General features: G+C 40.9%; 1 protein-coding gene across 4 annotated transcripts; it reads right to left on the bottom strand.

Annotated features, from left to right (window-relative positions):
- Nucleotides 1-2,680: 2,680 nt before the first annotated feature.
- Nucleotides 2,681-17,259, bottom strand: MCOLN3 (mucolipin 3). Of its 4 annotated transcripts, none has more exons than XM_015636235.3 (14): nucleotides 16,192-16,298; nucleotides 14,142-14,371; nucleotides 12,170-12,337; nucleotides 11,509-11,662; nucleotides 10,952-11,036; nucleotides 10,775-10,871; nucleotides 10,083-10,182; nucleotides 8,124-8,236; nucleotides 7,897-8,046; nucleotides 5,861-5,962; nucleotides 5,627-5,749; nucleotides 4,889-5,095; nucleotides 4,397-4,526; nucleotides 2,681-3,205 (listed from the first exon to the last, which is right to left on the bottom strand). In XM_015636235.3, exons 2-14 carry the CDS (start codon nucleotides 14,367-14,369, stop codon nucleotides 3,186-3,188), a joined length of 1,677 nt encoding a protein of 558 aa, XP_015491721.1. In that variant the 5' UTR covers nucleotides 14,370-14,371; nucleotides 16,192-16,298; the 3' UTR covers nucleotides 2,681-3,185. The 4 variants fall into 4 exon arrangements, with proteins under 4 accessions (XP_015491721.1, XP_033372448.1, XP_015491720.1 ...); XM_015636234.3 differs by lacking the exon at nucleotides 16,192-16,298 and adding an exon at nucleotides 17,056-17,259 and having other exon boundaries at nucleotides 2,686-3,205; XM_033516557.1 differs by lacking the exons at nucleotides 4,397-4,526; nucleotides 16,192-16,298.
- Nucleotides 17,260-17,285: the final 26 nt, after the last annotated feature.

Raw genomic sequence — 17,285 nt, 5'->3', positions numbered from 1 at the left:
AAGCATGAGTTTATCAGATGCTTTGTCTGCTTCCTTGTTCACCCCAACTGCATTTTACAGTTCTATCTGTTCCTGCTTGATTGTATCAGCATAAAGATACCGATGTCTCCAGGATGCAGCTTTACATGTGCTACCAGCATTGTTAATGTTGAGATCACTGATACACTGAAGTCACAAGGAGTTTTTTAGAGTAAGATCATTGTCACACATCTTGGCTCAGCAAGGCCATAACCAGCACATCATGTGTTGATAAGATTAAAAACCCTCACCCCACACATAACAGCAGCAGCCACAGACTGGCAGAGCTGTACTTCATCTCAAATGCAGCCTGCAGGCTAGAAAACACAGCATTTCCTCACTTCTCAGGTGAGCAGAATATTCAGATGAAGATCTTAAACACCAAGGATTAAGCAGGTCAGAAACCTGAACAAGAAAGCACTTAGACTGCCAGCAGTAGCACCAAGGTGAACAACACGTGCTTGAGTGTCTTTTTCTTAAAAAAAAAAAAATAATGTAAGTATCAGGTATGTAATACAAGCAGCACTTATTTTCTCAGACAGAACTGGACATTCTGTAAGCCAGTAACCTTTCAGGGTACTGTTCTTCCACAGTGTAGCAGCCTGTACCCATAGCCAGAAATACACGGTTGATGCCCTGCTAAATTTATAATTGTTGTTATTATAGTTGTCTCTTCCCCTCACCTCATCCTATGCTTTGCTTTAAACATCCTTCTCCTTTTAGATAGCACTCCCCTCTGGCTTCACAGTCTGCCCCTGCCCATTACTGTCTGAAGGCAACTTGTAATTCATCAACTCTTTCCTCCCCAAACCCACACAACTCCCAGCAATCCTAAATTAGAAGTTGTTGAACCCAGCAGGAGTAACACAGACCATGGTTTTCTAAATAATTTCTGCATCTCAGTTGATTGACTTTTTAGCTGTAGCACAAGCACAGGTCATCACTTAAAGACTCTACCAGGAATTTTGCTGCTTCACTTCGGGCAATAGAAACCAATCTTCAGTGGAAGACTTTGCCACTTGTATTAGGAAGAGAAAGAATCTATATAAAGTATCTTTTTCTGCTTTGTGGCACCTGTTGTAGCTTTCCATGCCTTATGCTCATACTGCAAGCTTCTATTAACATGCTTTCTCTCTGCTACTGTAAAACTCTGTAAGAATTTGATACTTAAGAGCTCTGTCAAATTTTGTTGAAACTTGCTGCCAATTTAATGTTAACAGTGACAAAGCACATGTTCTACCTGGTTTCTAAATGAAATCAGACCACTTCTTGCCTTATAAATGTATTGGCAAACAAAGTATTCCATAGCTGTTTACAAAATGTACCTATATTTTAAGTGAATTATTAATCTTAGCTTTCTCTTAACTCTGTATGAAAAAGCCATGTAAGTCTGCCTTCTGTATTTCGTTGATCTTAAAGTGCTTGCCATCCTTGCCAGAATTCCTTACATAAATTACTGTATACAATAGTGATGTGCCCATTATATTTTGTGTGCTGTCAAAGATCCATTAAGAGTTAATTGTGTCAAGAGAAAGCACCATCACTCAATTTTTGCTTTTTGAAAAGCTTCAAAAGTCCTCAGTCTTAGGTGAGTGTTGAAAGAGGATCTCAGTATACAAAACTTTCAGATACTGTGGATAACCTGTTCTGCCTGCGCCTTGCATTTGATTTGCTTTGCTGAATTTGAGGGGTGCTTTTAGTGGGAGGATAAATACTTGAGTATGTTTCTATGGCAAATTCTGAAGCTGTTAAACATCAGCTGGAAATAGGTCCTTGCCAGGGCCCACAGGAACTATCATGTCTACAGGAAATCCAAGTTCATGCACTCCACACTCCATTTCATGCCAGAAATTGCATAGCACTATTAAAAAACAAAGCTCCTACATTAACCTGGTAACATATTTACTCTTAAGATGAATACTTACACACCCAATATTTACTGCAGCTGTGTTTATTGTAGCACATTTACAATATGTAAGCATTCAGACAGAACATGTTTAATGTCCTCTGCAGAATTATACATTGTCACACAGAGCTACAGCACTGTTGCTCCCAAATGCAAGCTCTCTAAAATATGCTTCGCTTTAGTTTTCTATTCTGCTCCCAGAATGAATATAGAAAAGAAGGCATCCATTAAATATTATCACAATCAACAAAGAATATAAACTAAGTTGTCAGAACTGAACTTTTACAAGAGCTAATGTTTCAGCCAGCCACTGACAGTAGCAGGTTATTAAGTTGCTAGGAAACATCCAGTTTCTAAAGTGTGGAGAGATAAGACTCTCAGAGACATCTCTCCTCTGTCTTTAACTTAGTGTAGACTTCAGGTTTACAGACTTGTATGCCAGAGGAAAAAATCAAATTTTTAAAAAATAGATATTTTGCAAAGGTTTTTGTCTGATTTTTCCTTTAAAAACGTAAGATCCAAACACTGTTAAGCTGAAGACTGTAACTGACCCTGCTCAGTGCTTGATACATGAGAACATTTCTCCACTCAGCTCATCCCTCAAACTTCAGTTCAGCCTGGCATATCCCAGCTCTCTGAGAATAGATTGTCACTTACATCCGGTGGTACTTGTGTTTAAAGAAATATTTATTTTATGCTTTCAGCTATGTTTGAATGGCTTGCATATCAATTCACTGTAATGACTCCAGAAACACATTACACCAAATTTCATAGTATTTATTTTTACTGTGAGTGCAAACAAACAAAAAATGCTGAGGGCTCTAGTGAGCTTCCATTCATTCAGTAACAGGTCAGCCACAGACAGATAATGCCTGCAGTACTGAGGGCTAGGGTGGTGCTCAAAGCCGAAGTTGTCCGGCACTAGTTCTACTTATTGTTGAAAGTTATTACATCTATATTCTACTCTTATAATCTAGGCAAGTCTGAACACAGACAGGTTTTTATGCCCTTTGCATTCTAGCACAAATTAACTGAGGAAACAAATAGAATAAAACTAATAAAAACCATCCCCAAGCCCTCTGAACTAGCAGTGAATGTCTAATCAAAAAAATCTGTAAGTTTAGCATAAATTTCTGCCACAGGCCTGTTTTTTGAGAAAAGCAAATTAAGTCTTCAGAGATAAAGTTTTCCACCAGATCCATTGTCCAGTTCTTGCAATGTGTGCTGCTTTAAAGCCTCCATGATATGCTCCCACAATCCATTAAATACGTTCACTACAACCTGTACAAGAGAAGAGGGGGGAAGTTGTCAGGTACATGCATCAAAATAATAGTTTCACTGTACAAGGAGCCTGAAAAATGCAACTGAACTATTAATAATTTGACATTCATTGACAAGAAACTGCTATGAACCACCAGAAAACATTCTGAAGATGATGTTCACTGCTCTCCTAGATGCCTGATCCCCACTGCACAGTCAGTAGAAAAATTATTACATCCCCACCCTGTCCAATTTTATGCTGGCCTGTTTGTCTGGTTAAACTGAGAGGTGTGTGCAGAAAAGGAAATATTAATGTGTCCATGCCCTTTACCCAGGAGCAAGATGCCCTGCTCTGCTTCATCCCACACTTTTATCTCCAGTAAGACACTCGGTCAGAACAGGGGCTGGCTCTCAGCAGGATCTGTCATCTCCCTGCTCCAAAATACGTCCCCATCTCCTCCCTCTCATAAATATGTTCTATCAGGCATATAACAGTACAGCCCACCAGAAAAGCCCAATACCACAGAGTTGCACCTTTGATCTTTTTAATCAAGTGGCAAATGCTTCTCAGCTCCCCCACCAAAAGGCTCTTCAGCAAGGAAGACTCAGACTTGCTGCCAGCCAGGTTAAATATAAACCACATATCCTGCAATCAGTATTCCTGAAGAAACACAGCTTCAAATAACTGAAGCATTTTCTTTCCATAATGGAAGTTAGGGCAATGTTTTCCAAGTGCTGTGGTAGTATCTTAAACTGCATGCTGTCTTAAAACCTTGACAAGCTGATTTTCTCCCCAAGTTTCAGGCCTGTTACCTGCACAAGGTGTGATTAAAAAGTAGATAAGAGAACACTGGATGAGTTCTCTTAAGTGCTGCTTGTTGCAGTGAGTACAGGAAATGTCAATGCGTATACATTACACATATGTGGTTCCCAAGTTACTGTAAATATTATCCTACTTTCTGTATCATTTTTCACATGTTAAGTGATACTTAATTTGGAAGTTCCCTCACAACTTCTTAGAAATTTGTCGGCTGCAGTGCTCTGTTCATTAGAAATAGTTTGGGATTTTTGTGTGAGTCCCCTCCCCCCCCGCCCCCCCAACACTACTTCCCCCAAAATTTAAGTACTTTTCATAAACATTGTACCAGGGACATGTTTTAGCATGCTGCTTTTGCATATACCTTAACAGATCATTTTAATATAGATACATACCATTACAACAACAGAAGAGAGATGCAGAACTTTCCTCCTCTAACCTGTACCTCCCAGAGTTTGGTGAGTCTTTGCACTGTGATATAAATCTCTTAAGTTCTGTCTCAGGAAAGCCATCTTGCTGGTAGTGCTAAAAATTGATACTTAATTAAACTTTTAACAAGGATAAAACCTAGGATAACCCAAATTCCCCCTGGACCACTTTTGAGACACTGCTCAAGTCTGAAATTAGAAGATTCATAGGACCTAATGTGAAAATACTGCTTTTTAGTAGATATTTAGCTTCCATTGGAGCAGAAAAACAGACAGACCTTTTAAGAAAAACGAAGTAGAGAGGGATTAAAAACCCTCCTGTCATAACTTTGTACCTCCAAAAGTAGTCATATTTATTCTTTAGATTGGCATGCACTGCAAGTTAAAATATTGAGGGAGATGAGAGTTCTGATAGCACCAATCTTGCACTAATATTCCAAATGAACAGTCTGTGCTCACCTTGACTGTTTCATACGTATCTGTAATGAGTGCAATGAAGAGACTCAGCACCATATAGATGAACAGACTGATGAAGGAGTAGAGGTAGATCCTACTGAATAACCAAACCAAGTAACTTTTCTGCTGCATCTGTGCAAAGGTGGCAAACATGTCATCTCCATTGATCAATGAAAAAAGGCATTCAGAAACCATGTTCAGCGTGCGAAACTAGAGAGGAGGGAAGACGACAAGGATGTGTCACTGCTTTATTTGGACACAAAGACTGTACATAACATGAAGAACATACACTGCTGATGACTGACTGCCTCAGATAGCTTCCTACACCCAGGGGATGACAAGGTGCAAACAGTAAAACATCTGAGGAACAAGCAGAGCTTGTCACCTCCTATACACATGCACATTCGATTCAGATAAACAAATTTATCTTTTAAGAGAGATAAGCATAATGTCTCCAAAGTTTTAGTCAGATTCCAGTGTTCTGCAAAATGGAAATTATTTCTTAAAATATCAGCATGTGATTGGGAGTCATTACAGCTTCCACTTCTGACTTGGAGCTTTCATAACTTGAGGAAAGTCTGATTGACTCATGGAAGTCAGACTCCTCAAACAGAACAGCATCATGTTGGAGATGCACTATTTTTACATTAAGGGAAGCCTTGACATGGAGAACTAGGAAACAACAGTAGTAATCTCTTATTCTGTTATCCAAGCTGTCTTTTTTCATGGTCAGAACATTACCTTCACATGGTATGGTCCCAGTACAATCCATCCACAGAAACAATAGCCCAGGTAGATCATAGCAGCGCAACAGCAGAACCTCATTACATTGGGTAATGCTGCTCGCAGGGTTAGGATGAGAAGCTGCACAAAGCAATGCAAACAGTTAGAATTCAGCCAGATACTTCTTCCAGTCCTCTTATAGCAACAAACAGAATAAATACCAACAGTATGAAGATCCCAGGAGATCCTTACATTATACTTCTGAAAGAAACCTAGGTAGCGAATGACTCCAAGCCACACAAGCATAGTAGATATTCCTAAGAGGATGCTGCAGACATCATAACTTGTCAGACTCTGAAAAAATGTAAGAGAAGCAAAAAAATTAGAAAGGGAAAAATTAATTATTGTAACAACTGACAGCTTCTAAATTGTGACTCCCATTACTACAAAGATTTATTAAGAAACATTTTTCCTTTGGCAAACTCTCTCAATTAGAAATTAGTTTGAGGCAATATGCATTAGAGAGAGGTCCCACGAAAGAGCAGGGCCACTTTCAAGTGCAACTCATTTCATGAGTTGCTCATGCCTTTACTCATGGCTGTTTGTAAAACAGATTCTCACAAGATGAGCTTTATTTGCAAGACAGGTGCACTGCAGAAACAGAGACACCTCCTCTGTACCCAGCTCACCAAGATCTGCAGTAGCACTGCAAACATTTTTATGCTGCTTCCGGACTTGCAGCAACTGCTTCTGGAATCTGCACTGAGAGATTCCTCAGAGCTACTTAGGAATCTCTGCACTGCATCCCAATGAACAGGGTAAACATGACACAGAAGAAAAAAAGTTCTTCCAATACATAGGGAAAGCTCTTTGTCAAAATTAGCATGAGTAGTCAGCATTGCTCAGATAAATACCCAGGAGGATCTTGTTATGTAGTTGGGATCTATGAGCTATATAAAGCTATCAAGGAGAAGACTAATTAGCTTATAATGATTTCTATCCAGAACTTATATCTATTGGCACTTTGCTGTTTTTTCCACCTATAGATACTGGCCTGTTTTCATCCAAATTAGCATGTACTCTGTTCCTGAACTGCAGCTCTCCTCTGACATGGATCGTGACAGCTGATTTGAAAAGAAGTTTTCATTAATTTCTGTTTCTATTCTCCTAAGAATAAAATGTAAATAATAGATTTTGGCAATGGATATTGGCTAATCTTTCCTATCAGCATAATTAATTTAGAGCTTGACAAGAAACAAATTTAGGCTACTTTAATGTGAACATGCTATTCAACCACTTTCATACAGTAACATGGAACAAGATTTTATTATTATGGTCCACAAGGCTTGCAAAATTGAGCAAAATGTAACCTGTAGAGAGGAGTTTGAATAAAATATTCTTACATATATAAATAGATGTCTTTATAATATAAGATACAGGAATCCCAAATGAAAGACCTTATTCCAATCTTGTTATCTTCTTTGCTTTTCCCAAAGCAGGATGGAGCTATCTCTTAGCTGACTTCCTCACAGCTGCTTTCTACTCTCAGTGAGTTTATAGTACTGTGGTGAGACAGGGCAATTTGTACAGGGTGTTTGTGACAGTCAAGCTGTCAGCAGATGGATTTCAGACCCATCCTTTCATCATTACTGTCCAAAGTCCACTATGTTGCAATGTCACACTTCAAAGTCTGCTACAGATTTCTGTGAAGAACAATATTATCTGAATATCAGAGTGCTTCAGGATAGCATATTATAGTATTTTTTCTTCCCTGATTCTGTAAAACATAATGTTCTACAAGTTTTGAGTTTTGTCCATATTAAGTTTATTTTAGAAAGTGAAAATATTTAGAAATCAAAATCAACCACTGCTATGGCTGACTGTTACGTACATGCTGGAAAACAGAAGTTGGGAAAGCAGCAATGTGATATTTAAGGAGAGTTTAACTCTGTTAAACACTTGTAAACAGAGTTCCAAAAGTTAAATGCTAAATTTGAAAAATTTCATCAAATGAGCAAATATAAGTGAGGAAGGGAGGAAGTTAACAGTCAAACTTTCAGAGATGAACTGCATTTTATTCCTCAGAGTCACAGGGAGCAAAGATAATTCAGCACTATAATACAGAGTGATATTTGAATTTTTTAAATCTTGCTACTAGAAACAACACACATGACTTGCATGTCATGCCACTCAGAAGCAAGTACAGCCAGCCTAAAGTTCTCTGAGAGGTTTGAACCTAGGTTGTACAGAAACAGTTTTTCTTCCATCTGACAGTGTGACAAGCCTACCTTAGCTTGTATCTCCATCTTTAAAGTTGATCCAACAATAGTTAGGACATCGCTAACCATAATCAGGATGTACCATCCATTGACAAACTCCATTTGATCACTGAAAGACACTTCTTTCTTATAATAATATAGGAAAAAGCTTACAAATTCCTAGGGGAAAGGAGGAAACAAAACAGTTAATTGGGCTTACACAAGACAAGACTTTCCAAGGAAGGAGCTATACCCACCCTTTGGAGCCAAATTCCTTTAATCACTGATCGTGTGCAAAGGATCAATGAAGCCAGACAAGTCAATATGACAAAAGCATCGAAGATCATCATGTAATGAGTATTCTTCTGTACTGCAAGAACAAAAATGTACATGCTTATGTACATTCATTTATGTATATACATTATGTACATATATATTATGTGCATTCATTCTTGTTGACCATCACTGATTGCTTTACTGAAGTAAAAATCAAGTTTTGATGTTAACTAAATTTATACAACTGAATTAAGAAAAATCTTAGCATTTTTTCCCACAAAAGTTTATCTGACATATTTCATGAGAGATGCAAATGCATCTGCACAACAGATACCCCTTCAGTAAATTTAGGAGGCTTGATACCACATCAAAAATTTATCAGTGTGAGTGAGTGCTTCTTATAGTCCTGCAGGATTATTGGTGAGAGTTAATCATTTTACAGCGACTGGAATGGCCTTTGGAGTCATAGAGTTCCAAAATCCTAGGAACTTTATAATATGTATCTTTTCTTTCAGACCAGTATTTGACAATCAGGTTTTCTGTCCTACAGCAGTGCAGATAACTTGTACTATTGCTCAGCAAGTCAAGATCAACATTGTGTTAGACGTGAGTTCTCCATCTGTTACTAAAATTCACATTCTTGATCATCTAATGTTAAACATTGCACCAAATCTTTTTGTTTGTTTTTATACCTATCATACAGCTGAAAATAGGTGAGACAGTGGAAGGATTAGATTTTTAATGCTAAAAGGATGGTGGTTTGAAAAAAAAACAAACAAAAAATGCTAAATTTTCAAGAACATGCACCAATTCTACAAAATGGGCTGCTGAAATTCTAGTTGACTTCATGAACGGCACTACTGGGAAAAAGCCCACCCAGTACTTCCCTGTTACACTGCTGCCGTTTAGATGGTTTTGCCGTTTAGTGCGGAACAGGAAGGAGCTGTTAGGGTGCGGCTGCAGCCTTTCCCTGCTGCAGAGCATCCAGACGGGCTCCGGGAGTGCCTGGGGAGCGCTGCAGGCGCACTCAGCACCCAGCGCCCACCGCGCCGCCGGCCCCGGCAGCGCCGCCTGCTGGGCACGGCTGGCACGGCAGCGCTGAGCTCCGGGGTGCACTCCCACCCGACCCCAGTAATTAATTTCAGTCTGGATCTAACAAAAACACCAGTTACCCTTTTCCACTACCAGCTCTTCATTCCCTAACACAGGCATAGCAACAGAGAAAGTGGCAAAGTAGAAAGAAGGACCTGGTTCATCCTATTGCAAAGTGGAATTTGAAAGTCCTGGAAAGCTTCTGACTATCAAAGAGATTATTTTTGCTGATGAAAAAAAGATGATGTTTTGACCAGGCCAAATATCTGTCAACAAAGGTGGTGCATTCTTGTGAGTCACTATATAAGAAATTTAACCATCTTGTGCACCTCAGTTATAGCCAAATACGCAGCAAATGGCATTTAAGCAACAATAAGAAGTGTTTCTAGCCATTCCACTCCAGCAAGCCTTAGCAACAAAGCTTCCTTATCTTTCCTGGTGCTAAGTCCTGAAATAAGAGTAAATCAGCTTCAGCTTTCCACCACTATCATGTGTCCTGTTGCCTGGTGCTAGAACAGTTCACAACTCTGCCTTAAGGAATGAGCAGCCTAAATTCAGAAGCGAAAGACAGAAGGATGTACAGTGAGGCGTGGAAAAATTTTGGTTTGCCATTATCAATGGTGCAAGCCTTGAGAACTGCTACAGAAAGTAACGCTGTGGCTGGATTCCCAGGTTTTCAGATCAGAGGTTGAAGAACAACAATTTCTTAGAAAATCAGACCTAGAGTGCACATGCTAGAGATTGTATGTCAGTGGTGCATCACCTTTTCATAAAGAAAAAGGTTAACAAAAATTGTGCTAGTGGACACAATTTCAGCATGAAAATTTGAGCACATTTATGTCACTTACTTGATCCAGAAACATGCCAGTCTTTACATTCCCTGATCGCTATGTCATTGTCTAGACTTATTTTAATTCTTCCACTGTGTGCTTTATTATCAAACACAATCTGTATTAAAAACAAAAACAAATGAAAATAGGTGCATGTCTTTATAAAGTTAAACAATTACATATGTAGCCCACTGTATTGCTAAGCCTGCATAATGATGCAGAATAATTCTCCTAGGGGAGAAGTTACAAAACTTTCCTAAGCTTAAACTAATTCCAGTATCTTCAAATAAATGCTGTCAAAATGAAAGACAAATGTACTGAACTGTGTATTTGCCAAAAATTGTTCAATCAACCAATTACTAGGTGAAATTCTTTTAAACTACATCCTCATTCCTCTATGATCTTTGCCAGAAGCATCTCTCTAAAGAGAAGAGATTTACACTTCCATTATACTTCAGATGGATTAGAGCACAAGTGGCTGTAAGCCAAGCAAGTACTTCAGCACCACATCAGGAGCACTGAAAGCTTAACCTCCAAGAGTGACAACTGCTGGTTATTTACAGGCTACACTAAGCCATAACAGAGTAATCCAGGCACCACTGACCCAGGGGTACTCAACACTACAGAAAATACCTGTCCTGACTGTGCTGCAAACCAGCAAGTCATTTTGTGGTTTTGAACAGAAAGACACGTGGCAGGCTTCCACATACCCGCAGGGTGAAATCGTAACAGTCGGGGAGCTCGTGGTGACGAACGGTCTGGAGGTTGATTGCCTTCAGATTGAACATGAGCTGCACTGCCACCAGCCTGCAACAGAGCTTCAGGTTAGCCTTGCACAGGGAAAATGCACCAATACCCCAACACAGGAGGTGTTCGTTCCTCCTCACCTGGGGAAATCCAGAGTGAAATTCAAATTGTGCTTTCCCATTGTTGTGTTGTCTAATGAAGTCGTTGGCTCAATGTACAAGCAGTCTGGAATGGATAAGGACTCACAACAATATCTCATGGATTATCAGGTTCTTTAACCGTAATCTGCCTGTCCCACTCCCGAGGCTGTTATGAGCTGTTGGCTACACCAGACAAGATAGCACATTTGAGTGAGGAGTCATCTGAGAAGCCAACTGACAAATACACTGGCTTCCTTGAACAGCAGCCAAGTTATTCATCATGAATTCACAGGGAACACTTCTGAAAATTAGCCCCAAATACTTGTACTAGATGGTCATCAGTGCTAAAGGCTCCTCACTTCTTTATGGCATCAGACACTGGAGGTGAGGGCTAGAGGTTACTTACACAGAACTTTTCTTACTGGTTTTGGCTGGTAGTAAGTTCAATACAGATCATGTGATAAGACTATACCGTACTGTAAAGTTTTTTAGGGAATTTATCAAAAATGTAGGTCTCATCCTCCCAAAGAACTGACAAAATAGATTAGGTTCATCACCAGTCACAATCTCTGGGTCTATATCAAAGGTGTCGTTTCCAGGACAGATTATTCCTCGCTTGTAGAACTGCTGACAAAGAGCCAGAGGTGTCTCTTCTGCTCCCCTCTTCTCATAAGCATGATTTCCAACAGAGATGTTGGGCAGCTGGAGGTACTAAAGTTCAAAACAAACAAACCAATTTAAATAGCAATAAAACTGTTAGTCTCTGAGAAAAAACAAAAAAAAAAACAAAACAAAGCAAACCAGAAGTGGTTATAACCCATCTCTTTTATTTAAAAGGTCACCTAAAGAACTATGAAACCTAAATCACACAACAGCTGAGTCCTCAAATCTCTTAAGGTATTTGACAAAACACTAAGTACAGGATTTGGATCTAAATACCTTTTTGATTATTATGTTTTTCTCCTTACAATCCTTACTAGAAAGCCAAACTTGTTACTTGCAAAGAATTCTGGCTCAGATCCAAGGAGTGCTTTTAGTGTAGAACTAGTACATTGATTAACTTTAAGGATGTTACCTCATTACAGTGCTCTAGCAATGACAGGAAAACTAAACGAGTTGATGCTTTAGTCTTAACCAATTGACACAGAAGTTAAATTTAAAAAAAGGTACCCAGCCAAAGATCATATATATTGTACATATTGCAGCAACAATTCCTACCTGGTTTATTGCAAAGAATATCTGGTCATAAACATCTGTTTGTGTATATACAGCATAGGTATCATCCATTCTGTCCAGATATCCTTTCAAGAACAGATGTTTGAATGCAACAGTGTTCTCTTCTTTGAAGGCAACCACCATTTGATTGCTCAATCCAAAAACCACCAGCTGAAAAAGACATTTATATTTTCTGTTCAAAGACAAAGTTGGCTTCTGGATTAACATATGAACCCCGTTTTATGAACAGCCAGTCTTCTGTCTCACTGGTAGACATGGCAATTACATACAGGCCGCTCCATTTCACAGCTGGTCAAATGAAAGTTGGGCTTTAAGGAAGCAAAGGGTTTCACTAATGTGTGCCTTCAACGTGTTTACAGCATCTTGGCCAAGGACTTGAATTTTTAGAAAGAAAATGATGCCATCTCAGGTTCCAGCTCCCTATACTGTTACACATGCTTTGTTAGTTTGGCCTGGTGTCAGTTGACTTCCCCTGGGGGAATATCATTATTCCTCAGCCAAAAAGGCAGGATAAGACTTAACAAGATCCCACTTTGAAGTCCTTACTCCAGTGCACAAAAGGCAGATTGAGGACAACTCAGGAGAACAAACACCTCTCAATCAAGTTTCAATGAAAGCGCTTTGAGAATAACTCACCAAAGCTGTGCTTCCAACAGGATAACACCTGAAGCTGGTAAAATAAATATACTGCAACTGTTCATAAAAAGTGAGCACAAAACTCACTACTACTACTACTACTACTATTACTAGTCACTATCCAGACTGGAAAAGGTTTCTAGAAGTACATGATGTACTGTTCCTGCGGCTCACAATTCTCTTGACTATTGTTTCAAATCTGGTGTCAGGTGTAGTGTGAAGAAACTCATCAGAGATAAGTCTGAATCAGTAGTCTACAGATTAGTTTTATGGCCATGGTGCAAACTGGAGATGCAGGTTTTGATAAGGGTAATTCAGTTACAGAGATACTGAAATGCTCTGTAGGCAAGCTCAGTGTGCTCAGCACACAGGAATATACCAGCAAAGCAACACTGCTCAGGCTGAATTACCTACAGGCACGTTTTCTCTGAAAATACAAAATTGGCATTAGTTTCTTTTTCATTTGGATTCTTTCATCACCAGCTCTTACTTTTAGTTGCAAAAGGGGAGAGATGGCAATCAGAGAACAAAGGTACATTTTTAAATGAAACAGTAAGGGACACAAACATGGTGCCAGATGCACAGCAGAAGAACTCTTATTTCTGCAGTCTGTGCCATCATTCATGCAAGTGGAAAGAAAATATTCTTTTCTATACATGTACTGTCATAGCACATGACCATAAAGGGAGATCACATGTGGGCAGCTCTGAAGGATCATCTGGGGCCTTAGAAAGGCTTTATAAAAACTTTCTTCTGCCTTAACCACAGAACTCTGAGACAAACAATTGTGTTTTGAGCAGCAGATAAATGTGTTATATGAAATCTGTGGTGCAAGGCCGGGTGAGAGAAAGAGTGAGGAAGAATTTCTGAGGTTTTTTTCAATGCAAGAGTTTGTACACCATATGCAAGATACAAGTGAACATCATTAAAAGGTCACCAATTTGATTTCTTATCACTGTGATATTGAAACAGAGACAACTTTTCCTTCCCTCAAACACAACAGTAAAGCAGGTACTTGGGTAACAGATGTGTAGGGATGCCATCCTTTGGGGGGAAAAATGGCAAAGAAAAAAAAAGTAAAGTAAAAAACCAAGTTGAGCCCTTAAACATGATTTCTTTTATCTGTACTCCTAGAATACTATTTTTTTCAGTCCATAGTTTTAGGAGAAAATTATGCCACCTGAGATCTAAGTTACATATGCAAATAAGAATTTTGCAATCTATTCTTTCCCTTTCTCTGCACCACACCATAAATAGCATGTCACCTGCATTCATTTGACTTCCCACAGGCTGAGTCCCTCCTTCCATAGGTACTCACCTGAACTGTAACCATTACTATTTTGAGTAACTGAATCCCAAGTTTCCAAGGCTTTCTGCCCCGGGCCCAAAATTTTTCACATGGGTTCATGAAGAAAAATTTTAACTTCCTTCTAAGCTGGTCTTCCAAAATCCCTTCCTGTGATACTGATGAGTGTCGTTTGTAGCTGCAAAGGTTTTCCTCATCATGAGCACTGCAGCTGCTCACAGCCACTTCAGGATTTTCCATTTCTGAAAAGAAAAGTAGTCCTTGTCAGTTGAAAGACATGCAAGCACCAATGCAGTAGCAGCAGATCAGTCTGCACTAACAACCCAGACTCCAAAGGCATTTATCTTCTGTGAAAGGCACTTACACTTTACAGTGACATTCACACCTTTCTCATATTACTGAACATTTTCTGCAGAACTCCAAGAAAATTATGGGCAAGTTTTTAAATTTGCAGCTAGGCTGCCAGGACACTTATTTAATAGTGGAATTTCTGTCCATTTGGAATTACAGGGTCAGTTCCTGAAAATGTCTTCCTCTCTCACTTGACAACAACAGCATATGTGCAAGACATCCTGACTCAAGGAGAGCACCAAAAGCCTCTCATGGGCATTCACACTTCGGGAAAATTTATCTATTGCTGTAGCTAGCATTTTCCCACACACCTACAAGCCTATGTCAAATCCCTAAAAGAAATGGAATTCTCAAGAGACAGTGGTTTTCTTATGCATTATAAAGCACTATTAGCACAGTTCACTCTTGGAAATGGAGATGGACCATGACAAATTGTAATTCAGATAAATTACCTGAGAGCATTAACTTGTCATTTGGCAGGATTATGACTTTTTCTTTTGCCATAAAAGACCCAATGCAAACCACCAGCGATGATGAACAAAACAAAGGACAACGAGGTAATTGAATCATGATTAGTTGAAGAGGCTCACATTTGAGTTCAGTATGAGGGGAAAAGATGAGAACCTTAAAAGCACGTTTTGAGACATTGCTCTGCATAGTATTCAGCATATTTATGTTTTGACCTGTTACTAAATTCACTGACTCACAAATATTTTATAAACACTTTATAAAATAATTAAGAACTAGCCAGGAATATTGATTTCAGATAAAAGACTGATGACATTAAGAACAGAGAAGACAGCCTAGGCTTTGAATAAAGGTGTGCCTTATTAGACAGTTTATTTTTGATTCCCGTAAGAATAGTTTTGTATGTAACTCAAACAAAAAATCATCATCAAGACTGGTTTTTACAGATGTCCAGTCACATCCAGTCTCCTCCAGTAGCCCCTGCACAGAGCAGAACAACAGTCTGTTTCAGATATGATTTGAGACGTTCAGTTTCCCCAATTGTCAGGCAAAGCAAGAAAAGTTTTGAGTCAGCAGTGTAACACTAAGAACAGGCCCATACAGAGAGCGAATAAAGTTCAGCTCCTGTTTTATCAGACTTCCATTGTCCTGAAGGATAAAGTACAATATGCTGTGGTCGCCACTCATCTTTCTCATAGCTGATCCAGCATTTCTAAAATTGAGCTCTATTCTGCCACTGAAATAGTCCTGTCAATACCTGTGCTGGATTAAAAAAATAATAACAATAATAATAAATACAACAAAAACAAAACACCAAAAAAAAACCCCAACAAATAACCAAAAAACCCGGACCAACTTCTGGCCCTCACGGTGGGCTTGGGCTGCCTTCCCACAGGCGCAGCCCCGTGCTGCCCCACAACCCGGGCCAGGCTCTCGGCAGCCGGGCGGTCACAGCCGGGCGGTCACTGCGGGCCGGGCCGGGCCCTTCCCTCAGCCTCCCTGCCCTTGCCAGCCGCTGCAGGCGGCTCCCAGCCCCCGCGGGCTGCCGCAGCCCTGCGGATGGCACAGCGGCCGAGGCGGGAGCCGCCCGCATCCGCATCGCCACCACCGGCCAGGCCGGAGCGCGGCAGCCGCTGTCCCTGCCGGGCTCGGCGCCCCTTCACCGTGGCACCCCAAGGGCGAAGGCAGGGGGCCGGGGGTGCGCCCCCACCCCTCTCCCCCGCTGCTGAAGGCTCCCGCGTACCTGCCACCCGTGACCGCTCCTGCCGCTCCGGGGGCTGCTGCCGCCGCGGGGGCGGCCGTGAGAGCCCGGGGCCCGCAGCCCGGTGCCCGCAGCCCGGAGCCCGCAGCCGCCCCCCGCTCCCGCGCCCTCCCGGCTCCGCTTGGCTGGGCGGGAGAGCCGCGGCCTCCGCCAGCCCGCGCCGGCCCCTGGGCTGGGCTGTGCCGTGCTGGGCTAGGCTCGGCTATGCGGGGCTGTGCCGCGCTGTGCTGTGCACACCGGCACACGCGGCCTCTGACACCTTGTGCTGCACATCTCCCTCCTGCCGCACGTGACGGGCGGCTCTCCACACTGTAATACACTTCCTATGGGATGGTAATGCCGGCTCCAGATTTATTGACTTAGACTTCTCCATCAGGGGAAATAATGTTTTAAATAGCTGTGTCGCGCTCGTCATAAAAAAATCCAAAACAAACAAAAAAAGCCCCCAAAGTCCCTTTCAGGTCACAGAACTGTAGCTATGAAAGGCAGCTAGTGGTACAGTGGATATGCTTAAGTCATTCCACTTTTACAAAATTAAGCTATTAAAGTTATTAACTGAACTTCAAAGAGAGCAGACTCCTGCCTTGGGTCTGTGCCAGTCTCACTGTGCTGCATAAATGATCCCTTTGGCATTGCTGCCTGACAAGAGGATAAACCTCGGGTTATAACTGTGCTCAGTCTTCAGCTGTCTAATTTGTGCTCCAAGTACCACTCTGAACACTGGTATAAAAGGAGCAGGTAAAATAAGGCCAAGACCAAAACAAAGAGAGTAGCAGGCATTTTGAGAAAGGGAACTTCCTGGCTGTACAGACTGACACGGAAGACAGAAGGAATCCTCCTGCTTACCATAAGAAGGGGTGGATGGACCTCGGAGTGGCACCAAGGACAGAACTGGGTGCTCCGTACAGAGAGAAGGAGACTCCGGAGCTCCTGTGTTTTACATCGCAGCAAGGCAAACTAAATTATTTTTATGCATCCAAAATACAAAAGATACAGAATGCAAATCTTCATATTAACAAACCGCATCGAATCGCCTCAACCCCAGCGGGAGACAGCCACACCACTGTCCGGCAAAC

This window comes from Parus major, chromosome 8 (assembly GCF_001522545.3).
Source record: "Parus major isolate Abel chromosome 8, Parus_major1.1, whole genome shotgun sequence".
In the NCBI taxonomy this organism is placed as follows: Eukaryota; Metazoa; Chordata; class Aves; order Passeriformes; family Paridae; genus Parus; species Parus major.
Note: the sequence above shows the minus strand (reverse complement) of the source record. Positions and strands in the feature narration are given on the sequence as shown.